The sequence below is a fragment of the Lentinus tigrinus genome (genome assembly GCF_003813185.1).
Source record: "Lentinus tigrinus ALCF2SS1-7 unplaced genomic scaffold L226scaffold_41, whole genome shotgun sequence".
Lineage (NCBI taxonomy): Eukaryota > Fungi > Basidiomycota > Agaricomycetes > Polyporales > Polyporaceae > Lentinus > Lentinus tigrinus.
The window spans coordinates 20,433-47,888 of record NW_027137950.1 but is presented as its reverse complement, the minus strand read 5'-3'; the positions used below and the strand labels follow the sequence as shown (position 1 = coordinate 47,888).

Here is a 27,456-nt window from a genome sequence, read left to right as displayed (position 1 = left end):
CAAACCTCGGCGTAGATAGCTGTCGTCATCGTCCCTCAGACGCAACACAACCAACAGACTGCAGGACACTTCCGGGGAACGAGTGAGGATCATCTTTGGGTGATTATACAACATTCGATTAATAGCTGCACGCCAGAACATGCGTGATTGAACTATCCGTGAACGATACGAAGCGCCATTCAGCTATATTCGAGAGACACGGTCGGGTCATCGGCGATGTGCACTATTATTACAGCGATATAGCAAGGAGAGCCGGCCGTATTACTACTTCTTGGACTGCATCGCCGTGACCCCAACGATGCCACTTATGTTGGCACGATCGCCAACGGGGCCGACGTCCACGAGGAGCGACACGGTCATATACATCCACGCACTCGAGGGCTCATTGCCGTACGCAGTGTACTCGGAGCCGATCTGGTTGCTCTTTCCGTACGGCGTCACCCAGAACACCACGACCGACTTGCCATCTCCGTCGGGGTAGGTGCTTTCGTAGACATCTTCGCACTCTGAACGCTTCACGGTCCCATCGGGGTTCTGCTCGAGCACGCGGACGCCGTTGTGATAGCGCAGAATGGAATAGCACTCGTTTTCCTCGGTGTATCCGATGCTGACCACGCGGTCCGTCATCACTGTGATGTCGTAATCTTCGGTCCTGGCGATGAGCCATGGATTGGGGTCGAGCGAGAGCGCCCCAAGTGCGCGGAAGAGCGCGGCGTCGCTGCCCTTGAGCCATCCGCTCAATTTCTCGAGCGGGTTGGGCATGCCGTACTCCCACCGCTTCTCGAATGGGTATGCGTGACGCAGCCCAAAGCCCAGTGTGCCTCCTTCAGGCAGGAACGTCGGGTCGGCGAGCAGTTCAACGAGTGCCTCGCCAACCGCAGCGAAGTTGGAGTGCTTCGGATGGATGACGGACAGCTCGTCTGGGAACGCGACGGCAGGTGGGCCTGCCCAGTAGAGATTGTATGTGATCGTCACACGGTGGCCGCTGGTCACTGGAAGGACTTCGTGCTCGACGTCGCTGAAGAATGCGATGTAGGCAATGCGCTTCAAGTCGTAGTGGGCCGCTGCTGAGAGGAGCTTGGCGGCATCGAACGTCCACTCGTTCCCATCGTGCCGAAGGAGGAGGGCGCCGCCCTCATGCGGGGTCGGGAAGACAAGCACGAGAGAGCCGAACATATCGGTTCCACGTGGGGTGTCCTTGTGCGGCTTGAAGAACGCGTCCTTGCCTGTTTCAAGTGTCAGACCTGGGTGGAACAGGCCGGGGGGGGGGGAAAGGATGAGGGACGTACCATAGACGTTGAGCTTGTAAAGCTCTGCCTTGATCCCCTTGGACCCGTCTTCTCCAGCGAGGAGCCCAGCATGAACGATGTCGACGAGTCGGGACTGAGCAACGTCGAGGCCGAGAAGGAAGTTATCGGAGTCCATCTTGCCGGCCTTGCGGTAGGCCTCATCAAGCACGGCCTCCGCGTTCCTGCCGAAGGTCGCAGGTTCGCATGCCTGCTCGAGTTCGTGGAGAGCCTCGACGTCCCGAGTAGACGTGCCGGAAAGGCTCAGTTGACTGTATCGATGTTGATCAGAAACGCGGGAGTCTGTGCAGGGGAAGCGACGATACTCACCGTGCATTCTTGTCTTTGCCGTAGTAGAGCGTGAAGTCCCTTGGCTGCAGCCCGAGAGTACCGCTGCAGAAGGGCGTATTCTCAACCAAGGTGGAGCGGAGATGTTGCAGAAGAGGGGCTTCGTTGTGCAGTTCAGACATTTCGAGGCGTGTAGATGTGTATACGATATCTGTGCTCCGGTCGGGGGGCTGACGAAAAGCTAGGTCGCTGCTGAACTATATATACGTTCGCGAGGGAGAGGTACGGAGCCGTGGACCTAGTCAGATGGTTCCACCACAATGTGTTTACGTACGGCAGACTAGGCTTGATGAATGGAAGAGCGAAGTTGTGCAACGTGGTGTTGATTTCGGGCGAAGGCAAGAGCATCGGAGACCTAGAAGAGCACTCAGAAATCCTCTTGGATTCAGATCGAAGTTGAGTTGTCGTCAGCAAGAGAGATAACATGTCATGAATGACACAATTAAAGACACTTACTTGAACGTCGTTGGAAGGCGATATTACGTGTCATGCGCATTCGAGTCAGCTTTCCTGGGGTAGGAAATAGGAAGCATGCCTCAATTTGGGCGCAGTTGAGTTTAGGTCGAGTCATTCGACGCTTTAAGAAGTTGGGTTTCCATTCAGTGTGGACGAATATTCATACCGAAGTGCGGTTCAAGCCGTATGACCTGACTCGGACGTGGTTCCGGACCCTTCCAGATGTCCTGGTGAGTGGACATCTGGAGAGGATTATGTCCGTAGGACACTGCGGCCCACACGCACCACTGTGCTGCGGTAGCCTGTTCGGAAGGTTAACGTTCGAATTCAACGACTCCCATTATTGGACGCTGCACTCACATCACGCATCTTCGCTCGACGCTCACTAATCCTCAACCATGCTGCCGGAGGGGAGCTTGACCTCATACCTTGGATGTGCTAACTCTAACGTTGACCACCATCCAACGCAGACCCGATCACTATATGTATACATGGCACCTTACCGCAGCTCAACTCACAATCCCCCCGACTGCACAATGCTACCTCGCGCTGTCCGCACTGCCATCACACGCGATACGATAAGAACGTCCTGCTCGGTCGCGCTCAAGCCCGACACGCTGTACTCGACTGACGAGCGCACCCGAAACCAATGCATCCACCGTGCGCTTGAGGAGCGGAAGCGTCTCGGGTTCAAGAAAGAAGGCGCGTGTCATGTTGAGATCGCGTGCGTCTTCTCGTCCTCGTATCTGCTACCTTTTCACGCTGAGGATGGGCATTGTGCATTGAAGGGGAGGGTACCACTTCCACGAGCAGGATGACAAATCCGGGGAGTGGGTGACGGTTCTGTACCGGGACCGCGAAAACCGGGTGGTTCGCTATCGGAAGGCGGATGGCTCGGTTTGGGATCGGGTCCATGTACACCGGGACGCGGAGCTGAATGCGAATGACGAAGAGAAGCCGGAGAAGGTATGGGTTGAGAAAGAAGTGAGCGTGAAGAAAGTGAGAGTGAATCATACCTGGCGGTCGTTCAGAGGCTAATTCCGATGATTTTGCAGTGAAGGCTCGAGAGCGGTGATATGGTAGGAATGGCGAAGAGCGATATGACATAATGTACAAAGAATGAGAGCAATAGATCCACAGACCGTATGATACGAAAAGATAAGGGCAGGGCGATCACCGTTGTCCGGTCGCCGTGTAACGCTGCGCGTCGTCGCGCCCGCGTTCGACGTTGACGGACATGAGGATCGGAACTGCAGACCAGATCATGAAGACCAAGAAGAAGAACGCATATCGTATGTTCCCAGTTGTGTCGGCGATCAGCCCGACAATTAGTGGGCCCACGAACGAGCTGGACTGAGAAGGAGCGATGTCATTCAATGCCTCCATGAGATCTTAAGGAGGACCCACCTTGTCAGTGATCGAGAACAAGCCGTACCACCGTGCCTCCTCTCCAGGTGGGATGAATTCAGCATAGAACGCTCGTGCGTACCCCTGGAACGCGCCGTAGACGGAGCCCTGATGTGCGTCGTCAGACCAACTACTCTAAAACCGAGAACGGTGGACGCGACTTACGAAGTACACCGCAAGCACGTACATCTCGCCCGGAGTCGTCAGTCCTCCAAACTTCACGCTCGATCGCTGGAAGACCGGCAAGAACCCAAGACAGCCATACGCGGGAATAGCCGACGCCATCACTACGAGTACAACAAGCACTCGTAGGTTCGACCATCCCAACCTCCGCTGTATGACAGGCCAGGCGAGGGACCCGAGGATACCCGCGGTCGGGGTGAGAGCTCCGATGACGATGAGCGATGAAGCCGGCATGTGCAACGTCGTCTTCGCGAAAAGCAGTGCGGTCGACGTGATCGTGGTGAATCCATCTGAGAGCAGGAACCACGCTGCGAGGTAGACGAACGTATTCCGGAGTCGCTTGATCTCGCGCCAGCGCAGCATCTGGCCCAGCCTCTTCCATGCGCGCACAATCTCCCGCCACATACTCCAGTTGGTGTCGTCTTCGGGTTTGGCTACTTCGCCCTCTTCGACAGCGACCGCGCCGGCGTGAGTCATTGCGGACGCGCCAGGCAGCCAGGCAGCAGCAGGGAGAGAGAAGAGTGCCCACCAGATGCCGCTCAGGCCCACCGCCAGGCGCAGCGAGTCGGTAGAGCCCTTCATAGCGCGCACTGGAATGAGCGCGAGGAGGAGCATGACGATCCCTGCGGCGTATCCCAGCGCAATGCCCTGCGAGGATATGCGGGACGTAGTGGCAGAGAGCAGCTTGTCGTGCTTCTCCTTCGCCGTGTTCACGGCAGGGTGGCTGTTGTGTGCTTCGGAGCCGAGGAGAGGTGCGTCAGACTCACTGGCATGCTCACTGTCTGTGTGTTCGTCCGCAGCGTGAGGGTAGGATCGTTGTAGCTCAACAAGTTCGGCACGGGCGGTGACAACCTCCTGAGAGCTATGTGCCAGTGTCGGGATGTATGCGTTGAGAGCAACAATGGATGCGCCAAACCCGACGTTTGCGAAGATCGCCAGGGGCGCAACCAGGGGCCATACCGGCGACGAGGATGGAAGGAGGAGGAAGAGAATGGCGGAGAAGGAACCAAGGGCAGCAAATGTGAGTAGCAGTAATTTACGGTGAGGTGCTGTGTGGCACAAAAGTCATTTAATCATATGATACGCTCACTGGAGATGAAGACTCACGATGATCTGCTATCCCACCCATGGAAATCACTGTGAGAGCTTGCAGGGCAACGGATGTTGAGTAGACGTACAAACTGATAATATCCGAATGTGAGTATGTGCGACATTCGAGTGTGAGTGTAAAACACAGAACGAAGAGTTTCAAGCAGCTGCCTGCACGCATATATGCCAGTGTATGCATGCTTTGAGACGCATATTTTCACTGCTACAAGAGCGCCGCGCAGATGGAAGAATATACGTGATTCCCGAGTTTGAGTGTCAAGCATATAACGAGGTCTCAATCAACGGCCTGCCCGCACATATGCCAGTGTATGCGTTGTCTGAAACGCATATATCCGCTACTGCGAGAGCTCATGACGCACACTCCATCCAAGCACGGAACTATCAAGCTTCAGCTCCGAGGCATCTCCTCTTGGTCTATTCAGGGCTGCGAGACTCGGCCCAAATTTGAAACCTTCGCAACATCGAAGCAGAGAAAGAGATCCCCAACAACAGCCAGAATGAAACGACTGATATGAGGGAGAACGTACCTGAAGCTCGCACTGTCTATCCAGAGCCATCCGAGCTTCACCACGCAGCGTGCATCTCCTTCCGAGTCGTTCGCGGCGGGCAGTACCACGGCAGTACTGCACGGTTCGGTCTTGTCGGGAAGCAAGTAGCCATTATCACTGTTCTGAAATGAGCATAAGTTCATACGAGGATGGGTTTGACGTACTCACCGAGCGAACTGCTCGAGACATATAGGCAGGAATAGGGTCAAGGAAACAATGACGAACACCTCGCTTTGGCCCGTGGCTTAGATGTCTTGTTAGTTTCAAGTAATGAGCAACCCACCTGGCGAACGCATAGCTGAACCAACCCCTCAGGTGCCTGTGGTACTTTTGTTTGTCGAACTTGGGGAAGTCGATGTCTCCGTAGTCAAGACTGGCGTCGGTCATGATGCGTATTCAGTCGTAGTCGTATAGAAAGCTTCGCATTTGAATGAATTCGTAACTTGGCAGTGTTCAGTGTTCAAGACATACGATCGTAGTGGTAGCAAGTCAAGAACGTAGGCAACAGCACTGCGAGGACGACGGTAGCGCCGTCGTCGACGCTCAGCGCCTTTCACGCGTCGCCCGCGTTCTCTTCCTCCTAATCCACCTTTCTGCCGCACTCGCCCACTACAATCTCCCGGAACACGCGCGCACCATGACTGAAGAACAGCCGCAAGAGGACGTCAAGCCGAAGATTAACCTGATGGTCGACTTTGAGGGTCAGAGTGAGTCGCATGTTTCGCGAGACGCGGCGGACGCGCCTCAGCGCGTGTGGCATGAGGCGGGGGACGGATGCATCCGTGTCGTCCTGGTCGATCAGGTCACAGAAAGATATGGCGATGTCCAGATGCTACTGCGGGCGGCGGCGGCGAGACGAGAGGAAGATCAGCGGGCAGGCCACCAATGACGGCGCCGCACGGTCCGCAAGCGCCGACGATGACGCACGGCGACGATCGCTCGCTTGCCTCTCCTCTGCTCTCTCTCCCTCTCTCAATCCACCCTCGCATCGCGCCCAAGACCACGGCCGCCTGCCTTGCACGCCTCCGCGTCCGCTGCTCTGCCCGCCCGGCTGCGTCTGCCAATCTCTCCCGCCTTGGCACTCTCGATGTACTCAGTTGTACGTACTGAGCTCAATACATCCCCCGTGTTTTGTTTTGTCCAACGACGACGACGGCGACGACGAGTGCGAGTACACCGGTCGCGGTCAAGTCCAAACAGGTGAGTGGCTCCAATTGCGTCCGTCTCGTCCGCGTTCGCTCCCGCGTACCTCGAACCTATACACTCGCACGTATGTACGTCCGCCTCCCCCTTTTCCTCATCTCTCGCTCCACCAACTCTCTCGCCTCTCACCCGACGGACGTTTTCGGTCCAGTAGGTTGTTTATGCCATCACACCAAGCTACGATATGTTTACACGCTAATCGTCTACAGCCACATCCAACTATGGCCCGCGGAGTCCAGACCGTATGCCGCTCCCGCTCGTCGTGCTGTTGTACAACGCTTATTCCCATTCCTCTCTGCCAGACACTTGAGACTTTACGCGCCCACTCGCCCGCCGATCGTTTTTGAAAATCGCTCTTGAGCTGAGGCTCGTTCAGGCACCCACGCTCGTTATGTACACGCGCGACAGCCGACGAGGACCCGGATCGACCCTCAGGCAACTACACTGAAGCCACCAGCTTCCTTCGACCTGCCTCCCGCTACTGCGTACAACGCTTTACAAGTACAGAATGAATACCCCGTCGATCGCAACAAGCATTCCACCCTGGCCGGCAGGAGTCTCGATCCTCATTTCCTTGCAGAGCAACACAGCGTTATGCGAAGTATTCATGGAAACAACGCTCGCGGAGTGCCCGCCATCAACAGGGTCGACCGCAACCGGTTCAGTATGCGGACAGTGGGGCGAACTGGGGACGAGACACTCGGAGCGGAGAACGGGCATCGACCATACCAGAAGAGGATGAAGAATATGATGATGACGATGGGAAGGGCGGTCAAGCCGGCGGATACGGTAGTGACACTCAACACGTACACTTTTCTCGCAACGCTGACGATGCACGGTCCCCTTCTACCACTGCCTCACGCACACCCAGCGCACTTGCCCCTGCCCCAGGGACATCCCCGCCTCGACGAATGCGTGCACGGGTCTGGACACCGTCTCCTCCTGTACGATGAAGAGAGCGACGGCCCCTGCTCAAGCTATGACTCTCCCGCTGCCTCGCTAGCCGCGCCAAGTTCCTGCAGAGGAACCAGTATATGGTCAGTCCGGTCATTACGTGCTGAGAGCCGGTTTCATACTGACCTTCACACACTAGGTGAACTCCTCGACCTCTCCAGAATCAGCGACGGTCACGGCGGACATCGCCGCCGTGGTGCGGGTGCAGTCGACATGCACCGAGGACGGTCGTAAGGTGAGGACTAGGGCAGCAAAAGGAACGTCGACGGCCGCTGGACAGCGACGAGTGGGCAGCGCAGAGGTGGGTGGGAGGGAGACCGGATCCTGGGTTGTCAACTGCGCTCACTCGAGCTCTTATCCGCCTCCAGCATAGGACAAACACACCACGCGCCGCTTCGTCCTCGGCCCTCGTCTTGCACGCTCGACGGCGACTTGGCCAGCGCCGTCGCCTGTGCCCAACTCGGCTTCCGGTGCGCGTCACGTCGCAAGTCCCCGTCTCCTTTCTGGGGACCGGCGGTGGTGCGAGAACCTTTCGAGCGTCCGAACGACGTGAATAATCGAGCGGGCCATGCAGCAGGCCCTAGTCCCCGTCCGGTACGTGCCTCGCTCTGTGCTAGTCTCTAACCACGTATGTACGTACCTGTCGCACAGTAGATTCAATATCAATGCCTTTTCGCATTCTGCAGACCCCGCGACGGCGTTCATGCTGCGCACTCGGGACCCGGGGGACACGCCCGCGCAACTCAGACAGCACAGTCGATCTCGCCGGACCCGAACGGCGGTTCGCATCGCACTTTGGACCTCGCAACGTCCAAGGGTTCAAGTCCACGCCAGCTCAAGCTCCCGGGTTCCGACGCTCGTGCGTAATGTAGGTTACAGGGTCAAGATACGCGGAGGGCTACGTCGGGCAAGGAAACTAACCGTGACGCGTGCATGCATGTGCACGAGGACAGCGTCCGCCGCGCAGCTCGACTGGGATACAGACAGCAAGGACCGCTCGAGACGGGTGGGTGATACATACCTGTTGTCTGGATTCAACTGACTACGGTGGGTCGCGCCACGAGTGCAAGCATAGGACGCTCATCATTGCGAGTTGAGCGGAACCTGGACGAGGCTCTGAGCCAGAGTGTCGCGGTGCGCGGTGTGAGTGCTCCGTCTGCACCTGTTGCCATGCTTCTCGCTTGCTGACTCGAGAACCTAGACATCCGAGCGTGGCACGCTCCGTGTTCAGTCCTCTGGTACATTCAAGCCGAAATCGAATCTGGTATGTGCACATGCAAATGCAGCCCATGATCACAGGCTCAACGGCGCACTGGCGACTATGCGTCTCCTCCCGATTCGTCCGCAATGGGACAGGGGCCCTTCTCACCGACGAACTCACCTCCTGCCTCTCTCGCCTCTGCAACCAAAGGGCACCTGTCGATCTCGGGACTGCCCTCACAGGAAGCCGACACATTCTCCACCAGTAGCTTACCCTCCGCCCTCCCGAACAACAAGCCTGTCAATGGCAACAGCAACAGCATCACCAGTCCCGTATCCTTACCAGCCCCAAACCCGCCTGCATGGAGACCTTCCAGCGTGAGCCCGACCTCTCGAAAGCGCTACACCGTTGCACTCGGCATGGTGATCATCGATCATGGCTCGCGACCGCGATCGCAGTGAAGACCTCGAACAGCCCACCACGCCCTCGCAGGATCTCGGGACAGCCTTCTTCTCTTCCTCGCCTGTATCCACGTCCTCCGGGCTCGACGACCAGAGCGCAGACGATCGGGAAGACCTCTGGGCAGCATGTCAGCGCGAGCCTCGAGCCGACCTCGCCCTCTTACTCTCCGACTCCGAATGGCGCGTCCAAGACGGGCGGGAGACGTGTGCGCCCGCAGTTGATGTACGGCCCGATGACGTCCCAGGCGATCTCTGCGCCGTCTCCGATCGGCGATCACGCCTCTGAACGTCCGCCTGCGGTTGCGCTCGACGGATCGCTTTGGTCTCGGGCTGTCGGACTTGGGCACGGGAGAGCCCATCCCGCCTGTCACGCCGACGTCAGGCAAGTTCGTCGACCCGCTCGTCATCCGGATACAGACAAAGCAGGCGCAGACGAGTGTGGACGTCCTCACGACCTTTGTGCTCGAGTTGCGTCGCTGAATGCTGCGATAGAATTTCGACGCGGGCGGGAGACGCGTTCGAGCAAGGCTCGTTCGCCGTCCGGTACGCACTTAATTTAGTCTCCGTCCATGTAGTACTCTACACTAGCAGGTAGACGGCTCAGATCTGAATCCGTTTCCGTAGCCCTCGAGACTGCGTACTTCGGACGAGACGGCGGAGTTCTTCCGGACGCGGGTGGAGGTTGTCGGCGCGAGGTGTGAGGAGTATATTGGTGGTCAGGGCGGGGTTGGAAGGTTCATGAGCACGGCGAGTACCGCTACGGATATGGTGAAGATCTCGGAAAAGCTGGGGCAGGAGAAGGTCATGTATTGGGTCTTCGTGAGTTTCTCAACTCCGTTTACGGGGTACTGTGGTGGCTGACAATAATGTCCAGAGCTACGAGTCTGTACTGGGCGAGTACTTCTCCGCGATGTACTCGGAGAAGGTCAGCCGGGTCATTATCGACGGCGTGTTCGACTCGCACAATTACCGCGCGGAGCTGTGGAACTCGAACCTGTTCGACTTTGAAAAGGTCGTCGAGTCTCTGTTCACATACTGCCACCAGGCCGGGCCACTCCAATGCCCGCTGTACGAGTCGACCCCGGATAAGATCTGTGTGCGATACTTTGCCGTCCTCGACGCGGTCGCACACAAACCAGTGCCCGTCCCGCTAGCAGAGTCCCCCATGGTCGTGACGCCCAGAGACCTCGTCTGGCAGCTCTTCGCCGCGACCTACAGGCCGCTCCTCCGGTACAACACCGTCGTCGACGTCATCCGTGCCATCGAGACCGGGAACCAAACCGGTCTCGTTGCACTCGCACCCAAGATCCACCAGCCAGCCCAGTGCGACTGCGCTGCAGACCAGCAGCATGGCATTCCGAAAACGAGGTGTTCTCCGCCATCGCGTGCGGCGACGGCGAGGAGCACCCGTACGACGCGGAGACGTACTGCAAGTACTACGAGAATATGGTCGCCGAGTCTCCGCACGGCGGGCCGATCTGGGTGATCCACTACCTGCAGTGCGCGGAGTGGCGCATCAGCCCGAAGTGGAGGTACACGGGCCCGCTCGCTGCGAACGCCACGGCGAGCCCGCTGCTGCTCATTGCGCCGCGGTACGATCACTTGGACTCAAGAGACGTGATTATGGATATCGCACTGGCCGGTATCGTGAAGCAGTCGTTCATCTCGATCCCTGAAGTTGAAGTACAGACAACAGAGTCGATCTCACTGGACCCGAACCGCCGTTCGCGTCAAGGGTTCACGATGGCATCATCTTCCTCAACGGGCCGCTCAAGATTCGACGACCCAAGGACTACGACGGTCCCGATATCATGGCTCCCAACATGCACGTCCCCGGCATTGTTTCCAGCAACGTACCGGATTCTGCGAACAAAATTCTTCATTGGGCTACACCAGCTCAACAAGCTCAAGCTCGAGACTTGGGTTCCGACCCTGCATGCACAGACTGGCGTCCATGTTCGGTATACATCTCGGACCTGTTTCCACTCCGCTTGCGGCTGACACTCACGCAGATCTACGCCGGCCTGAAGTTGCCCTCTCGGAGCAGGTGAGGGAGCCAGGACAAGTTGTGCGCCTCATCGTTCCGTTTCTTTTTGTGCAGCAGTACTTCAGATGCAGGCAGCAGGGACCCGGGACGCTTGAGGTAGGCCGTTACAGGATCAATTGATCATGGGTGGTTCGACTCGGACACGCTGCACGCACCGGGTGTAGTGATCTCGACCGGCTCGGGAGTCGGCTGCAGTTCAAGTTCTCGAATCTGGTATGTCCACAGTACGATGCAAACGCACCGCAGCATGGTCAACTAACCAGCCGTCTAGTATCTGATAGCACCATATAGTACAGTGTACACAGCAAGTTCAATAGTATTGCTCCGAGCCTTTAAATCTGGAGCTCGACTCATCTAAGCTAGGGACAGAGCTCCGCCTTCACCAGAACCCCGCGCACGCTGACGCCCTTCTCACACATCGCCATGTACCGACCACCCTCGGACTCGCTGCCGTCGCCCGCCGAATGTAGGCGAGTATCTATTAACGTGAGCTGGATTAGCGGACGTGACTGACGTCGTCAGCCTGGTGCTTACTCGCTCCGGGTCGGCATGGGTCGCGTTCGGAGTAGGTCACGACACGGTCCACAGTCATGCCGGATCCCAATCGCCATTGTGTCGTTGCGACCTGGCAGTGTTCTGGCCCCGATGACGCGACATGCTGGGGATAGTATGGTGTACACTAGCGGTATGTCTCGACTTGATCGAATCGCACTTATTGAGACGGCGAGCAAGCCACTGGCACAGCGCGAGACTCGAGCTGAAGGGAGCCACGATAAACGGCCTTGTCGGTCAGGGTTTTCGACTCCCGAGCTCCCAGAGGACACACTGACATCGGGACTCGGCTGCCAGGTACGTCTCTGTGTGGTTGGTCTCTGGTCGCATAACAAGTTCACGCCCGTACGGTTCTCCCAGTCTGTTCGTGCAGATTCATCTGGGGATCAAGATGGTTCGCGGTTGGGAGTTGGAGAATAGGGACTTCATCAGCCAGCGGCACCTGTGGCTGAAACTCATCTGCGCGATGGTGTCGGTGTCGGGCTCAAGACGTACAATCCGCGGGATTCTCTGAACATTCATAGCTGTTTTTACGGCTGGGCTTAGCCGTCCGAGTCATCAGGTACCTCTAGCCGGAACTCTTTGACCGCGGCTGCCTGCACTTTGCTGGGCGAGATCTTCGCCACCCAACACGGTTCCTGAGCTCCTCTTACCGCTGTCAATAACGCGTAACTGTCGCAACAACACTAACCAACACTGGGCGCAGCCGATGATTGACCCAGTCAATTCCACGCTATGTTTCATCCAAAACCGGCCCGAGGGTGCGCATGCGCGTTGACACGCCAGTGGACGACAGCGGGCATAATCCGGGAGACCCGGAGGGGCGTGACCACAACTGTCTCCAAGCTCGAAGATGTGGATGGAGTAATCAATGAGCCCGAGGGAGAGAACAATCTCTGAGTTTAGCTGTACCGAATATCACAGGTGGAATAGAATAACCACAGCCTACCGAAAATAATACTTCCAGCTCTTCCGAATAATACAGGCGAGTCGCGAGCATGCACCTGAATTGGTACACTTCAACGCGAGTGTGTTTGCTCTTCGCATACTGACCGCCAATGCTCCTGCCCCTCCTCTCTCCATCCTCCCATCTTCTCCCTGTCTCGCTGTGCTCATCAGCCTGTCGCATCCCTCATTCTCTTCGCGGTCTCGCTGCCTTCTCATACACAGTATCATGAAGAACAGCAATGGATTATGACCTGTGCAATACTGCATGAACTATCTGGTACGTGGCACCCAGCTTCGACGTCTCTGCAGGACCTCCTGCCGTCCGTGGTGCAGGCTTCCGTCGGGATGTACGCACATGCGTGCATTCGTGCCTTAACCACTGCATCACGATGACCGGACACTACTCCCGCCGAGCCCGCTGTGTGCGCAGACGCAGCGCGTCCGAGTGCTTCACATACACTTCATGTCTTCGGCGCGTCCGCGAGCGTATCCGCCCCTTGTACACATGCTCGGGGCTTCAGCGTGTCGAGCGGCGCATCCATGTCTTTGATCTACAACATGCTGCCAGTTTCTGACTGTCCGTCCTTGGCTGCCAGGTACTCGATCCCGTCGGCTGGAGATAATGGAGGTACGCACCTCTTCTATTTACCTTCTCATGACGTGTTGTCACCGGCTGACCCTTCGCTCGTCCCTCAGCTGAACCTCATGGAAAGCGGACAGAAGTCACGCTGCTGCGGTACGGACATAATGCACCTTTCAGTCGTGTATCCCATGCACGGCGACTCTGCTGTTCCAGACGAGAGAGCGGAGAGAAACAGTATGCACATCGCTGCTTGTAGGGCTGGCGACACCACGAGCTGATCCACTTATTTTTCTTCAGTGTTCTGTCCGGCGACCTGTCATGGGGGAGGCCGGGAACTGTGAGCAACCAGCAGCACAAGGGTTCGCGTCTTCGAAGATGACCGGTACGTACCTTTCGCCATCTTCTGGTGCACAGAGTCCTGACTCCGACCGATTATCCGCTTCATGCTGCAGCTGGGCTGCGGTATGCGCCCCAACATCAGAACCTGCAGGACATCCGGACAGACGTGTCTGCAATCGTAAACGGTGAGTAATCATATATCTATGTTGGCGAGCACTTACGTCGCCTCTTGCAACCCTCCCGGATGGCATCGCTCGAGTCTTCCCGCTCAGGCGTGCCCCCGGAATCCTACGAGTGAGTGTATGTGCGAAGGTTCACGTCAACCGGTACGTACCTTCTGCTGCGTCCGTATGCACGCTGAATCCTGACCGCCATCTTGTAGCTTCCGGATAAGGACCACGCTCCACGCGGCGCATGCTGAACTCGGGCCGCGCTCAGTACGTACCTTGCCTGCAGCCAACTACCTCAATACTGATGAGCAGAAAGACAAAGGCGAAGCTCGCGCCCTCGTTCTGGTCGCCAAAGATTTCAACTGCAGACTCGAACGCGAGAGTAGTGAGGATGAAGCCTTGGACGATTGCCGGCACAGGGAGGAGGCGTCCGGCGGCGGGAGCCCAAGCGTGATCGACGACCGCGACAAGAACACGGTCGTCGGGTAGACGAGCTGCACAAACACGTCAGCGATGGATGGACGAGAGCGAGATGCAACGTGACCTGCCTGCCAGAGAGGGTAGTAGTCGCGAATTGAGAGAACAGTGAGTACTATTCATATATCTATGTCGGCGAGTACTTACTGCGTGCCGTACATGGCTCCTGGATGGCGTTGCTCGAGTCCGCACTGTGCTCAGGTCTGCCCCCGGACTACGGGTGTCAGAGGAAGTTCGTGTTGTCGAAAAAGACAACTGGTACGCACCTTCCGCTTCGTTCCATTGCGCGTTGGGTCCTGACTAGTGGGCGGCTGGAAGACGAATCCGCAGCGGGCTGGACAGCCGATTTCTGGGGCCACATCAACAACCTGTAAGCGAGAACGGTGCGAAGGTGAGCATTACGGTCCACTTGTCTGCGTGTCCAGGTCGGAAGTCTGATGCCTCGAGCGTCCGGTACGTACTAGATTTCATTCTATACTGGCAGACGCTGGCGACATGGCTCCCAGACGATGCTGCTTGAGTCCGCTTCCCGCGCAACTTGTCTGTCCCCGGATTGGTCTGTCCCCGGATTGCGAACGAGCAGCTGCATGAGTCGAGTTCGCTGCGCCCTTCTGAGACATCAGGTACGTACCTTTCGCTGTATACTGGAGTTCTGACGAGAACTTGCAGCTCCCGGATGAGGACAGCCGTGAAACAGCATCTGACAGAAGTCGAGACCGGGGGACCTAGCGAGCTCCAGAAGTGAGTACTCGAACTACGTGCCGAGAGACCAACACTCACTTATCTTCTGCAGAGCGTGCACGACCGAGTGCTGAGCGGTGCAGATGGAGAGGCAGACGCGATGGTGGCAGTCGCAAACGGAGTCGCGCACTTGTTAGGCGCCGAGTTCTCGTTCGCGTGCAGTGTGTTTTTCCGTCTCATGTACGGTAGTTCATCTTGAGAAATATATTTCCCTACAGACTTTCTGTCATCTGCGGTGCGATTTGGAACCTGGCAGTCGACTCCGGCCGCTACTGCGTTAGCATCCCTAGCGATTCACGATGAGAAACTCACATGTAAAGAGTCAATAAAATATATTTCGTTATCTACACATATAACACACGAGCGACGCAGCGAGACCGACAGAAGACTCCTATGCACACCCTCGCACACCTTCTGACCCACCGGGACACCTCGTAAACCAGCACACCTCGAACTCCATATGCCACCCAGCACACCTCGTACGCCCTATACCCCTCCACCTCGTACGCCTTCTACCCCCCAGAACACCCATACCCAATATACTCCCCAAGAAAACCTTGTACGCCTTCTACCCCTCCAAAACACCCTAAGGTCGAGCTTGCATCTGGTGCATCTCGTTCGCACTCCGCTGATAGCCTGCCCAGCGGATGTCGCCATCGGCTCCGAGGACGCAAACTCGGCGCTGCCAAAGCCCGACACGCTGTACTCGACCGACGAGCGCACCCGAAACCATTGCATCCTCCGTGCGCTTGAGGAGCGAAAGCGTCTCGGGTTCAAGAGAGAAGGCGCATGTCACGTTGAGATCACGTACGCCCTCTCGTCCTCGTCCCGCTACATGTGCACGCTAAGGTTGGGTATTGAAGGGGAGGGTATCACCACCACGAGAAGGACGACAAATCCGGAGAGTGGGTGACGGTTGTGTACCGCGACCGCGAAAACCGGATGATTCGCTATCAGAAGGCGGATGGCTCGGTTTGGGACCGGGTCCACGTACACCGGGACGCGGAGCTGAATGCGAGCGATGGGGAGAAGCCGGAGAAGGTATGGGTTGAGAAAGAAGTGAGCGTGAAGAAAGTGAGAGTGAATCACACCTGGCGGCCGTTCAGAGGCTGATTCCGGTGAATTTGCAGTGAAGGTTCGAGAGCGGTGATATGGTACGAATGGCGAAGAGCGATATGACATAATGTACAAAGAATGAGAGCAATAGATCCACAGACCATATGATACGAAAAGATAATGGCGGGGAGGTCGATGGGCGATCACCGTTGTCCGCTAGCTGTATAACGCTGCGCGTCGTCGCGCCCGCGTTCGACGTTGACGGACATGAGGATCGGCACCGCAGACCAGATCATGAAGACCAAGAAGAAGAACGCATATCGTATGTTCCCAGTTGTGTCGGCGATCAGCCCGACAATTAGTGGGCCCACGAACGAGCTGGACTGAGAAGGAGCGATGTCATTCAATGCCTCCATGAGATCTTAAGGAGGACCCACCTTGTCAGTGATCGAGAACAAGCCGTACCACCGTGCCTCCTCTCCAGGTGGGATGAATTCAGCATAGAACGCTCGTGCGTACCCTTGAAACGCGCCGTAGACGGAGCCCTGTGTTGCGTCGTCAGCCCAATCACTGGTAAAATCCTAGAATGGTGGAGGCGACTTACGAAGTACACCGCAAGCACGTACATCTCGCCCGGAGTCGTCAGTCCTCCAAACTTCACGCTTGATCGCTGGAAGACCGGCAAGAACCCAAGACAGCCATACGCGGGAATAGCCGACGCCATCACTACGAGTACAACAAGCACTCGAAGGTTCGACCATCCCAACCTCCGCTGTATGACAGGCCAGGCGAGGGACCCGAGGATACCCGCGGTGGGGGTGAGAGCTCCAATGACGATGAGCGACGACGCCGGCATGTGCAACGTCGTCTTCGCGAAAAGCAGTGCGGTCGACGTGATCGTGGTGAATCCATCTGAGAGCAGGAACCACGCTGCGAGGTAGACGAACGTGTTCCGGAGTCGTTTGATCTCGCGCCAGCGAAGCATCTGGCCCAGCCTCTTCCAGGCGCGCACGATTTCCCGCCACATACTCCAGTTGGCATCGTCTTCGGGTTTCGCGACTTCGCCCTCTTCGAGCGCGACCGCGCCGGAGTGGGTCATTGCCGACGCGCCAGGCAGCCAGGCAGCAGCAGGGAGAGAGAAGAGTGCCCACCAGATGCCGCTCAGGCCCACCGCCAGGCGCAGCGAATCGGTAGAGCCCTTCATAGCGCGCACTGGAATGAGCGCGAGGAGGAGCATGACGATCCCTGCGGCGTATCCCAGCGCAATGCCCTGCGAGGATATGCGGGACGTAGTGGCAGAGAGCAGCTTGTCGTGCTTCTCCTTCGCCGTGCTCACGGCAGGGTGGCTGCTGTGTGCTTCGGAGCCGAGGAGAGGTGCGTCAGACTCACTAGCATGCTCACTGTCTGTGTGTTCGTCCGCAGCGTGAGGGTAGGATCGTTGTAGCTCAACAAGTTCGGCACGGGCGGTGACAACCTCCTGAGAGCTATGTGCCAGTGTCGGGATGTATGCGTTGAGAGCAACAATGGATGCGCCGAACCCGACGTTTGCGAAGATGGCCAGAGGGGCAACCAGAGGCCATACCGGCGACGATGATGGAAGGAGGAGGAAGAGAATGGCGGAGAAAGAACCAAGGGCGGCGAATGTGAGCAGCAGCAGTTTACGGTGAGGTGCTGTGGCCCGATGTCAATATGAGACACGCGCACTGGAGTTCAAGACTTACGATGGTCTGCTATCCCACCCATGGAAATCACTGTAAGAGCTTGCAGGGCAACGGACGTTGAGTAGACGTACAAACTGATAATATCCAAATGTGAGTATATGTGCGACATCCAGAACAAAGAGTTTCAAGCAGCAGCCTGCACGCATATATGCCAGTGTATGCATGCTTTGGGACGCATATATTCACTGCTACGAGAGCGCCGTGCAGATGGGAGAATATACGTGATTCCCGAGTTTGAGTGTAAAGAGGGCTGCTCAATTCTTATGTACGCTGGACGCTGGACGCGTCCAGCGTATTTTGATGGACTTATGCGAGACTAGCCGACGTCCCGGCAGGACAGGAAAGACCTGCAACTTTCATGCCACAATGGTACGGAATGTTGCACAGAGGGCTGGGAAGGTCGCATTAAATCCAGGAAAAAATGCTGTATTCAAGAAACAGCGCTCGCTATCGCCTGCATTGCTAAAGGAAGCATGCAGACGATGGGAGGACTACGTGGGGCGACAGAATGTGAGAGCGCTTGCGAGGTCGGAGGAGGTGCTCGGCAATTCTCGCTTGCGCCCATCAGCTTCATCAATGAACTCTGCGTCCAGAAGAATCGAGCAGCCCTAAGCACATAACGAGGTCTCAATCAACGGCCTGCCCGCATATATGCCAGTGTATGCGTTGTCTGAAACGCATATATCCGCTACTGCGAGAGCTCGTGACGCACACTCCATCCAAGCACGGAACCATCAAGCTCCAGCTCCGAGGCATCTCCTCTTGGTCTATTCAAGGCTGCGAGACTCCGCCCAAATTCGAGACCTTCGCAACATCGAAACAGATAAAGAGATCCCCAACAACAGCCAGAATGAAATGATTCATATGAGGGAAAACGTACCTGAAGCTCGCACTGTCTATCCAGAGCCATCCAAGCTTCACCACACAGCGTGCATCTCCTTCCGAGTCGTTCGCGGCGGGCAGTACCACGGCAGTACTGCACGGTTCGGTCTTGTCTGGAAGCAAGTAGCCATTATCACTGTTCCTAATTGAGTGTAAATTCATACGAGGATGGGTTTGACGTACTCACCGAGCGAACTGCTCCAGGCATATAGGCAGGAATAGGGTCAAGGAAACGATGACGAACACCTCGCTTTGGCCCACGAGTTAGATGTCTGGCTGGTTTCGAGTAATGGAATATGCACCTCGCAAACGCATAGCTGAACCAACCCCTCAGGTGTCTGTGGTACTTCTGTTTGTCGAACTTGGGGAGGTCGATGTCCCCGTCGTTGAGCATGGTGCGTATTATTATGGTGTCTTAGTCGTCAGAGTCGTGGATAGAAATCTTCGTATGCAGACAGTTTCGTAGCTGTTCACGACATCATGACGATGGTAGCGGTAGCAGTGGTAGTTGGACGAGGGCAAGCCAAGAATGTCACCTGCAACCGTGGTCGCTGCGGCGGGGACGACAGAAGCGCCGTCGTCCAGCGCGCGCCTTTCACGCGTCGACCGCGTTCTCCTTCTCCTAATCCACCTTTCTGCCGCACTCGCTCACTACTATCTCCCGGAACACGCGCGCACCATGACTGAAGAACAGCCGCAAGAGGACGTCAAGCCGAAGATTAACCTGATGGTCGACTTTGAGGGTCAAAGTGAGTCGCATGTTTCGCGAGACGCGGCGGACGCGGCGGACGCGCCTCAGCGCGTGTGGCATGAGGCGGGGGACGGATGCATCCGTGTCGTCCTGGTCGATCAGGTCGCAGAAAGATATGGCGATGTCCAGATGCTACTGCGGGCTGCGGCGGCGAGACGAGAGGCAGATCAGCGTGCTCTTCAAGGCATTGTCTCTACCCTCGCGAACGCGCTGCGGCATCGTCTTCGACCGCGAGGTCTTTCCTATCAAGGCGGGGCTAACGCCCCCGCGATGTAGCATGTACAGTTAAAGTCAAGCCCGGGATGCCTTTCAAGAAGCTTTTCGAGGCAGCAGAGGTGAGCGCTGTCTTGTAACCCGTGTGTCGCACTTCTCACCTTCGCCGCCTACCTGCAGAAACGTTTCGGGAAGGAACCCGGTCAGATTAACCTTCTACCCAATCTCCGTGTGGTCTCACTCATATCTGATGCGTGCGGGCAGGGACATTCAAGTTCACGTTCAGTGGCGTGCGGCTACGACCTGAAGAGACCCCCGCAGAGGTGCGCTCCTCACATGGACTTTATGCTGCGCCCGCGCAGGCTGACAGAATGATCCGACAGCACAATATGGAGGATGGGGATACCATTGATGCGCACCTACAACAGGTGTGTGCCTCATCATCGCAGTATCCGCATGCAAGGTCTGACGCGAAAGTTCCTCCAGCTGGGTGGCGCTCAGATGCTGTAGTCTGTTCTCGGCGGCGTGCAAGATCTCCCGTATTGTATCATTTTGGTCTTAGTGTTGTATTTCATTCGTGCGTTATTATCTGCTTTGCGACATCTCCCTCACCTCGTGCATGCCCCAGCAGCGCAGGCATCGGCGACACGTTCTGCACAGCTCCCCTGCACCAGCCACGATGCACGTGTGGACCTGCACGCGTGGAGGTCGTGTTGCGGCCTCATTCAGAGCCAGGATGCGTAGCAATCCTTACGCAGAGTACGTAAAGGTAAGTGATTCACATGGGTTGTAGGAGTTTACCTGCGCAACATATCGCACTGCTTCTCCAACCTGCTCCGAACCTTTCGACATAAGATCTCGACCCTCGAGCTTGCAGCTACGCATCCACGCATGTAGCAGGCGTCCGCCACACACCCTCTGCCACACGGACTCCGTCCCCTATCAACTCTCCTCGCTGCTGTTAAACTCGTCGCTCTCTCTCCTCCCTCGAGATGCCCACCCTCCATAGTCTCAGCATCCGCCGACGCGGGACCACTCCAGTCAAGTCCGCCGCCGCCCCTGCTACCACCACTCAGACGATCAAAGGACTCTTCCACCGCAAGACCCTCGACACCCCACGCTCCAGCACCGACTCCAGCACCGACAAGATGGGTAACGCACCGAGCGACATGAACGGGACCGTCAACGGCACCCCCAAGCAGAAGCCCGAGGTGGCCCGCTCGCTTACCAGCGATTCCGTTCGCACTCCTGCTATGCCTGGCGCGGAACCCCCTACTCCCACTCCTGCTCCCGAGCCTGCCATGGAGAAGAGCGGGGACGAGCGCTCTCCAGAGCCCAACACCACGCAGGTGCAGGGGTACGACACGCAGGAGGTCCCGCACGTTTTGAACTCTAACCCTCCCGAGCACGATGTCACCGAGGCCAAGGAGGAGCGTGACCTGGAGGGGGGTGTTCCTACCATGCTGGGGTCGTTCGAGTTTGAAGAACCCCAGACGATCAAGGAGGAGGAGGAGCCTGCCGCTGAGCCCACTGACACCGCGCGCACACCTCGAGTCGAACTGAAGACCGAGGAGAGCCTTGCCCCGCTCGATCTTACCCCTATCCCCCATCCTTCTCAGCATGCCGCCGAAGCGAGCGACGCGACTGCCGTAGCGGTCTCTCCCCAGACCAGCACGCCCAACGTGTGGGCTCCAGGAACATACGTCCTTCTGAACGCGCGCGGAGGCACCGCGGTGGACATGTCCGGAGCGGACAACAAGACGGTCTTCGGGTACCCGATGCATGGGGGCCCGAACCAGCAGTGGGAGTTCATCCCGACTGGCCATGGGTACATCATCCGCTGCGTGCGGCGCTCGGCGGAAGGCCACTCGTTGTACCTCACCACGGATGGGAGCGTCAAGCATGGAGCCGCGATCGTTGCGAGCCCGTACCCTGTGGCTTGGAACGTCGAGCAGACGGAGGATGGGATCAGGTACGTCTGTCGTGTTGTGGGATAGGGAACACGAGATGATTAACGGATGATGTCCAGGATATCGTGGCCGAACTCCGAGTTCTCCTTCGACCTCGCGGACTGGGGCAACAACGCGGCTGGAACCAAGGTAAGCACGACAGCTCTTGACCCGCTGTATATAAACGGTACTCACTGCCACCGCCTTCTCGCAGATCCAGCTCGCGCACAGACGGAACGAGCCGTGCCAACTCTGGCACTACACCCGCTGTGCACCCGCGGCCGAGTCCGAGAAGGACAAGGCGCTCTCGGATGCCCGCACCACGAGTGCGCGCGCCGTGTCCCCGCCCGCGTCCACCGAGACGATCACTATCTCGGAAGAGGACGACCATGTGACGACGACGCGCACGACCACGACGACGGTTATCACGACGGTGACGGAGATAACGCGCACACCAAAGTCGCTGTTGCGCCAGGCGCAGGCGCAGCGCAGGAGCGTCGCATACCGGTGAGCCCCTTCGAGATGTCCGTGGCTTGCCAGTCGCCAATCGCCAGGAGAGTCGCAATTGAGGTCCTGTTTGTGAAGGTTATGATATATGATGGATGCAAGTTGTACGACTGTTGTACGATGTTGTCTTGCTATCGCTTTCCTTCTTCCTCACGCCCCTTCATGTTGTCCGTGCTTATGAGCTCGTCGTATTGTAATTTATTTACCACCACTGGATGTACTTTTGCGAAGCAGGCAACTACCAATATACCGCTATGTTTGTATGCCACAATACTATTTTCCGCCAGCCGCGCTGGCCAGCCGTCTAGATTCTATATCCCGACAGCGACGCGCATAGACCCCGCGTCGCGTCGGTCACGTGTGCAGCAACAAGCAGCAACCATTTCTTGAAGTTCTTCATCTTCACCGTTATTTTTTCCTTCTTCGAGGGCGAAGTTATCTTTGCATGTTCCGTCGCTACGCCGCTCGAGTTCAACATACACCTCTACCGTCCAGACACTCTGTGCCGAAAGGAGTACTGTTGTCCATCTCCCGAAGTGGCATCGGTCCACTCAACGAGGTATGTCCAGTCAAGGTACAGTCTCTGAAAACACTTTACTGAAAATCGTGTCAGGTTTCAGCATTTAGCCCATCTGTTAGACGACATATACTCACCTCGCCTGCTACGATGACGGTCCAAGCAAAGAGTTCAAGTCACAATGATGCAACTAAAGCGAACTCACCAGCTCCCAAGGGCAACGATGAGACATGGTTGAGGCAAGTCGCCTGCACATGAAGGGGGAACGCATCCTGAGTAAGTTATTCTAGGATCTCACCCCTGGAGAAGCTTGCAACCCACTCGCGATTCTTTTTGACCCTCCGTTCGCAAGAAGGCAACTATCACTCGCTCATTCTCTTCCGCCTCGCCCCTGGCCAACTCCTGGAGAGCGGCGCAGAGAGCGATGCGTCCTCTCCGCAGGCTTTGCGCGACCAGATCTATGTCATGGAGGCGAATTGCCCGCACCTTGGTGCAGATATGTCCCATGCGGAGATCGAGGAGTGTGATACGGGAGTCGTTGCAGTGTGTCCGTGGCATAGGTGCGTACCATCGCGTATGTTGTGGTCCTCGCGCGTTCTCACTCCTGGCGTAGATATGACTTCGACCTGAAGACAGGTCACAGCGAGACGGGGCTGAAAGCATGCACGTATACCACGGACATCCGCAAGACAGAGGACGGAGAAGATCATATATGGGTCGAGACGCCGGAGGGAGGAAGTGGTTGGCGGTTGGTAGAGTTCAGGCCAGTCTCCGAAGGTGCGTGCATTCAGTTTCAAGGACGACTGCGGTTTGCAAACTGTAAACGTTAGAGTTCGCGGACCCGCCTCCGCCTCCGCCCGACCTCTCCCACCTCTCTATCTCCTCCCATACCCCGAAGGAACCAGAACCGCTCGTACCCACCGAGAACCCGCCCATCACGCTCATACAATGGGCAGTCCTTATCCTGAACACCCCCGATCCTATGCTGAAGGTGCGTATATATCCACATGGACACGGTTGGGTGGGCTCACGCTGATGCAGGTACAACGCACCAGGCATGCCGTGCAGCTCTTCCGTACAGGCCAGCTCAAGTCGATTGGCCATCGCTCGTCCATAGCACCTCGGCCGCCGGATGTGCCGCCGCGTGAGGAGATGTATGCGCGAAATACAGTCGATCCCGGCAAGATGGCGAGACGGAAGAACAGGGCCGTTATGCTGCATGCGTTGGCGAATATCGAGCAATGGGCGTACGTAAATTCCGACTTATCCCCGCGCACATCGCTCTAACTCGAGTTCCTAGCATTGACCTCGCGTGAGTATCTATCACCCTCTCCAAGAAGCATTGCCCGTCTGAACTGGTCCTTGATAGATGGGATATCATCGCGCGTTATGGCCCTTCACATCCGGACCTGCCTCCCGCGTTCTTCGCGGACTTCACGAAGATGGCCCTCGATGAATCCAAGCACTTCTCGCTTCTCACCGCGCGCCTCGCGGCCCTTTCCCCCTCCACGCCTTATGGTTCTCTTCCCGTACATGCAGGCCTCTGGGAGTCTGCGCAGGTCACCTTCGCCTCCCTGCGCTCACGCCTCGCTATCATCCATCTCGTGCACGAGGCCCGCGGCCTGGACGTCAACCCAGGGACGATCGAGAAGTTCCGACGTTCAGGCGACCCGGAAAGTGTCAAGGTACTAGAGACGATCCATCATGACGAGGTGACACACGTCACAACTGGGCACCGGTGGTTCACCTGGGTATGTGCGAAGCAGGGCGTTGACCCCGTGCAGACATTCAGAGATGAAGTGAAGCGCGGGTGGAGAGGAGACGTCAAGGGACCGTTCAATGCGGCGGACCGCGAGAAGGCGGGGCTGACGCCTGACTTCTACGAGAATCTCAGAGGAGAGTTGCCTGCGGAGTGGGAGCAGGGCAGAGGGGCGCAGGCCGATATGGCAGTTGGATATGAAGGTGCAGGCATATAACATGAGGGTATATCGTCCTAGGTACGTCACTATCTACCATTCATGCACATGTCTCATGTTCGTATTCATAGCGTTCGATTGCTGATTCCTGAACATATCCCACTCCAGCGAGTTCCGCTTCATATCTTCATAGAACGCCGGCCAATCCATACACACATGCTCCCCACCCGCTCGATCGCTCGTATAGTTGCGCGCAAACGCGTCGGGGGGCTCTAGCGTGATGTCCGCAGCGCACAGGGTCGACATGCGGATGAAGTTCAGGCAGTGCGTGAGGTGCGGAATCTGGTGGCCGTGCGGCACCGCGTCCTGTTCGAGCGCCTCGCGTATCGAGCGCATGCAATGCAATTGGTGCGTCACTGACACGACGAAGAGGCGGCGAGTGGGGCCGTAGTGGACGTTCCCATCCCCGACGGTTGCGGTCCAGAGCCACTCGTCGTAGGCCTCTGGAGAAAAGAGGGAGTAGCGGACACTGTCTTCGAGCGTGAGCTTGACGGCGCGGCGTGCGGAGGGGAGGGGCATGCGAGGTGGGTAGTCTTCATCTATGAAGCCTGGGTGGAACGACGTCAGTGCACGCATGCCAGCGAGTGAGGAAGGAGAGGCATACTGTAACGACGGAGTGGTGGAGGGCGCGCTATCGCTGTGCGATGTGTGGCTCGTATCTGCACGAAGTCAATGCAGGCATTCAGCGCGGCGAGGACCACTACTGCGAAGAGTGCCAGTCGGGAAGAGGACATGGTGGTTGTGACGAGGGGAAGCGGGAGGGTGAACGATTCATGGCGAACTCACAGCTGAACTGCCCTTGTCCTAGGAGATGGCTGCGGCAGATCGGAACACTAATAATCCCTGCCTCTCCAGCTCAAACATCGACGGTACTGATACTGCCCAACATGTAAGTCAGACAGACATGACTCGTGCATTCCATTGACAACCTGACATCTTCGGGTTACAGCTCATGGGTTAGACCATGACTCAACTGCTGAACCTTCCTTAGAGCGACGCCCGGACGTACTCGGCGGTGTCTTCTCGTCACCCACTCGTCACGCTGTGGGTATAGCCTCGCGAAGGCTCTTTGCATTCTTTGTTCTCATCGCGCAAGCTAGTAATACCCGTGGTCCGTTAAGCAAAGGAACGAACCACCACGGCTGTCGCATACTCGATTGATCCCATCGAGCTAAACGCGTGCATGGTGGCAAACAGCGTTGATCCGTGAGTCGTATCATGCATAACCTCATCGGTTGTGCTTGCGGGGTCATAACCATCTTGTTAGAGATCGAGATCAATCCAGATCCAGGCTAGCTTGATGGATTGTGAGCGCGAGTGGGCGTAGATGGGAGTGGGCGCAGGCGCAGGCGCAGGCTATGTACCAGTGAGTCTTCCTGCCTAACCATGTATGCCAACCACCTCATACTACGACATGCGGTTGACCCTCGACACACGGCATGATATCATCTGCACATTCTAGCGAAACAAGGTCTTTAGTCTTCCAAACCCGTTCCGCACAGCCTTCACACAGTCTGATGTTGATACATGTAGATGCCTGTCATCGACCTCAGTCACAGCCTCTGCAGTCAAGCAGTGTACGCCCACGTACCATACGTCGTGTTCTGACTTGACCAGATGTCGACAAGGCAGTCCGACGTGGAGCCGCACGCGACCTCGAACGTGTGCAGAGTGCCCCATGCGCAGGGGAAGCGCGTAATAGGGGTCTCTTCTCCCGCCCGAGGTGTTACCGTGGCTATCTTCTCCTTCCTGGGCGGCCTAGTGCTGTACGAAAGTTTGCGGACGTCAAGCGGCTTGGGGGCGTCCGGCCGGAAGACCTCGAACACGGAGAGCGGGTGGAAGAGGAAGGGCTCCTTACTCTCGATGTGGTCCCCATTTCCTGGGAGCTGGATGACGAGTGAGCACTCTTCCATTCCAAAGTCCAATGCGCGGAACTGCGCGATTGTGTGTACCTGGAATACGCGAATGTCAGATGACGATGTATGGAAGTTAGTGCCGTGGACGTACGTCGGGAGAGACTTGCAGGTGCTTCTCGTGTGGGGACAGCGTCCCGAAGGCCTTGTTGAACAGGTCGTGCTCCCCGACAGGCGCGAGTTCCTTGGGCCGGCCGGGGAACACCTGTGCGACGACGCGCGGGATGTTCTGTATAGGATCTATCTTGGACGACTCGATCGTCCCGGAGCGATAGAGCGCGTCGAGGCCATGATATGGGTTCGCGAACTCCAATTCGTCGGTGCTAAGGTCCGCGTAGACTGTGTCCATGATGCGCGAAATGTAGAGGAGCGTGACGGCGTCGGTCGCGGCGACTACGAGAAGCAGGGCGAGCACCCATGGGAGCCATGCCCGATGACCATTTGCACTACTCCGGGAGACTCTGGCGTGCTTGGCTGCGTCGTGCGTCGTCAGTCAGATGGTCCGAAGGATCGCATAGGCAAGAGTCACCTCCAGAGGGGTTTCCTTCATCCTCGAACCCGAAAGGTTCGCGCTCTTCTTGAGAGAGCAAGGCATAACTCTCATATTCCGCGTTGCTGCCTGTCATGTTCCTGTTCGGTGTGTGCTGCAGATGGGATGCTGAGTGTGCGATAAGGCGACAGCGGATCGAGAAGGTCGCGGGTGGGGGATGGCGTAGGGGATGCTCCTCTGCCGGCTAAGGGATGTACTGTATGACTTCCCTTGACTTGCTTCCGGGAAGCCGTCAAAGTGTCTGGCTGTACTGCTGTACTCGCGCTCCGCACGCCACACTTCTATGAGTTTGGGCGTCGCTGTACATGGAAGATCACGTTCCCATGGTTGACAGTCTTCTACGATTCGTGTTACGGGAACCCGGTGCCTTCTTGCAGGACGTACTTCTTGAGGCTGTTCAGCACCTT

General features: G+C 57.1%; 15 protein-coding genes across 15 annotated transcripts; 10 read left to right on the top strand and 5 right to left on the bottom strand.

The window, feature by feature from the left end:
- Window positions 1-70: 70 nt before the first annotated feature.
- On the bottom strand, window positions 71-1,919 carry L226DRAFT_493426 (uncharacterized protein). Its single transcript, XM_067677438.1, has 3 exons — window positions 1,617-1,919; window positions 1,290-1,558; window positions 71-1,226 (listed from the first exon to the last, which is right to left on the bottom strand). The coding sequence occupies exons 1-3, from the start codon at window positions 1,754-1,756 to the stop codon at window positions 265-267; spliced, it is 1,371 nt and encodes a 456-aa protein (XP_067530568.1). The 5' UTR covers window positions 1,757-1,919; the 3' UTR covers window positions 71-264.
- Window positions 1,920-2,559: 640 nt separating this feature from the next.
- Window positions 2,560-3,538, top strand: L226DRAFT_539233 (uncharacterized protein). The gene is made up of 4 exons (XM_067681647.1): window positions 2,560-2,814; window positions 2,879-3,023; window positions 3,107-3,443; window positions 3,498-3,538. The coding sequence occupies exons 1-3, from the start codon at window positions 2,627-2,629 to the stop codon at window positions 3,146-3,148; spliced, it is 375 nt and encodes a 124-aa protein (XP_067530567.1). The 5' UTR covers window positions 2,560-2,626; the 3' UTR covers window positions 3,149-3,443; window positions 3,498-3,538.
- On the bottom strand, window positions 3,264-5,725 carry L226DRAFT_470851 (MFS general substrate transporter; the record flags this gene model as incomplete). The annotated part of the gene is made up of 7 exons (XM_067676341.1): window positions 3,264-3,443; window positions 3,498-3,605; window positions 3,663-4,729; window positions 4,788-4,861; window positions 5,318-5,455; window positions 5,507-5,569; window positions 5,622-5,725. 7 exons carry the CDS (start codon window positions 5,723-5,725, stop codon window positions 3,264-3,266), a joined length of 1,734 nt encoding a protein of 577 aa, XP_067530566.1.
- Window positions 5,726-5,797: 72 nt separating this feature from the next.
- Window positions 5,798-7,011, top strand: L226DRAFT_259343 (uncharacterized protein). Its single transcript, XM_067673352.1, has one exon. It carries the CDS (start codon window positions 6,055-6,057, stop codon window positions 6,886-6,888), a length of 834 nt encoding a protein of 277 aa, XP_067530565.1. The 5' UTR covers window positions 5,798-6,054; the 3' UTR covers window positions 6,889-7,011.
- Window positions 7,012-7,848: 837 nt separating this feature from the next.
- On the top strand, window positions 7,849-8,638 carry L226DRAFT_259329 (uncharacterized protein). The gene has a single exon (XM_067673351.1). It carries the CDS (start codon window positions 8,064-8,066, stop codon window positions 8,535-8,537), a length of 474 nt encoding a protein of 157 aa, XP_067530564.1. The 5' UTR covers window positions 7,849-8,063; the 3' UTR covers window positions 8,538-8,638.
- Window positions 8,549-8,981, top strand: L226DRAFT_539227 (uncharacterized protein; the record flags this gene model as incomplete). The annotated part of the gene is made up of 3 exons (XM_067681646.1): window positions 8,549-8,580; window positions 8,697-8,759; window positions 8,852-8,981. Coding segments are annotated over 2 exons (176 nt in total), but the record flags the coding sequence as incomplete, so codon positions are not given.
- A 150-nt stretch (window positions 8,982-9,131) lies between these two features.
- On the top strand, window positions 9,132-11,534 carry L226DRAFT_616404 (uncharacterized protein; the record flags this gene model as incomplete). Its single annotated transcript, XM_067686903.1, has 7 exons — window positions 9,132-9,361; window positions 9,403-9,616; window positions 9,782-9,976; window positions 10,032-10,440; window positions 10,503-11,118; window positions 11,170-11,417; window positions 11,476-11,534. The coding sequence occupies 6 exons, from the start codon at window positions 9,132-9,134 to the stop codon at window positions 11,183-11,185; spliced, it is 1,680 nt and encodes a 559-aa protein (XP_067530562.1). The 3' UTR covers window positions 11,186-11,417; window positions 11,476-11,534.
- A 1,446-nt stretch (window positions 11,535-12,980) lies between these two features.
- Window positions 12,981-13,713, top strand: L226DRAFT_539222 (uncharacterized protein). Its single transcript, XM_067681645.1, has 2 exons — window positions 12,981-13,600; window positions 13,678-13,713. Exon 1 carries the CDS (start codon window positions 13,094-13,096, stop codon window positions 13,277-13,279), a length of 186 nt encoding a protein of 61 aa, XP_067530561.1. The 5' UTR covers window positions 12,981-13,093; the 3' UTR covers window positions 13,280-13,600; window positions 13,678-13,713.
- A 1,989-nt stretch (window positions 13,714-15,702) lies between these two features.
- On the top strand, window positions 15,703-16,548 carry L226DRAFT_539220 (uncharacterized protein; the record flags this gene model as incomplete). Its single annotated transcript, XM_067681644.1, is given in 5 exon segments — window positions 15,703-15,827; window positions 15,878-16,022; window positions 16,106-16,255; window positions 16,268-16,453; window positions 16,508-16,548. Coding segments are annotated over 3 exon segments (312 nt in total), but the record flags the coding sequence as incomplete, so codon positions are not given.
- On the bottom strand, window positions 16,101-19,253 carry L226DRAFT_259252 (MFS general substrate transporter). The gene is made up of 7 exons (XM_067673350.1): window positions 18,976-19,253; window positions 18,861-18,923; window positions 18,672-18,809; window positions 17,792-17,865; window positions 16,675-17,741; window positions 16,508-16,615; window positions 16,101-16,453 (listed from the first exon to the last, which is right to left on the bottom strand). The coding sequence occupies exons 1-7, from the start codon at window positions 19,065-19,067 to the stop codon at window positions 16,274-16,276; spliced, it is 1,722 nt and encodes a 573-aa protein (XP_067530559.1). The 5' UTR covers window positions 19,068-19,253; the 3' UTR covers window positions 16,101-16,273.
- An 82-nt stretch (window positions 19,254-19,335) lies between these two features.
- Window positions 19,336-20,315, top strand: L226DRAFT_539214 (ubiquitin-like protein). Its single transcript, XM_067681643.1, has 7 exons — window positions 19,336-19,422; window positions 19,701-19,759; window positions 19,818-19,839; window positions 19,902-19,960; window positions 20,021-20,065; window positions 20,124-20,214; window positions 20,269-20,315. Exons 1-6 carry the CDS (start codon window positions 19,353-19,355, stop codon window positions 20,145-20,147), a joined length of 279 nt encoding a protein of 92 aa, XP_067530558.1. The 5' UTR covers window positions 19,336-19,352; the 3' UTR covers window positions 20,148-20,214; window positions 20,269-20,315.
- A 782-nt stretch (window positions 20,316-21,097) lies between these two features.
- L226DRAFT_470860 (uncharacterized protein) lies at window positions 21,098-22,097 on the top strand (the record flags this gene model as incomplete). Its single annotated transcript, XM_067676342.1, has 3 exons — window positions 21,098-21,609; window positions 21,667-21,736; window positions 21,801-22,097. The coding sequence occupies 3 exons, from the start codon at window positions 21,098-21,100 to the stop codon at window positions 22,095-22,097; spliced, it is 879 nt and encodes a 292-aa protein (XP_067530557.1).
- A 663-nt stretch (window positions 22,098-22,760) lies between these two features.
- On the top strand, window positions 22,761-24,586 carry L226DRAFT_547901 (DUF455-domain-containing protein; the record flags this gene model as incomplete). Its single annotated transcript, XM_067682539.1, has 6 exons — window positions 22,761-22,843; window positions 22,901-23,170; window positions 23,224-23,387; window positions 23,441-23,601; window positions 23,652-23,857; window positions 23,980-24,586. 6 exons carry the CDS (start codon window positions 22,761-22,763, stop codon window positions 24,584-24,586), a joined length of 1,491 nt encoding a protein of 496 aa, XP_067530556.1.
- A 33-nt stretch (window positions 24,587-24,619) lies between these two features.
- L226DRAFT_470772 (uncharacterized protein) lies at window positions 24,620-25,320 on the bottom strand (the record flags this gene model as incomplete). Its single annotated transcript, XM_067676337.1, has 2 exons — window positions 24,620-25,134; window positions 25,191-25,320. 2 exons carry the CDS (start codon window positions 25,318-25,320, stop codon window positions 24,620-24,622), a joined length of 645 nt encoding a protein of 214 aa, XP_067530555.1.
- Window positions 25,321-25,968: 648 nt separating this feature from the next.
- On the bottom strand, window positions 25,969-27,353 carry L226DRAFT_259130 (uncharacterized protein). Its single transcript, XM_067673349.1, has 4 exons — window positions 27,029-27,353; window positions 26,594-26,973; window positions 26,178-26,538; window positions 25,969-26,123 (listed from the first exon to the last, which is right to left on the bottom strand). The coding sequence occupies exons 1-4, from the start codon at window positions 27,123-27,125 to the stop codon at window positions 26,092-26,094; spliced, it is 870 nt and encodes a 289-aa protein (XP_067530554.1). The 5' UTR covers window positions 27,126-27,353; the 3' UTR covers window positions 25,969-26,091.
- Window positions 27,354-27,456: the final 103 nt, after the last annotated feature.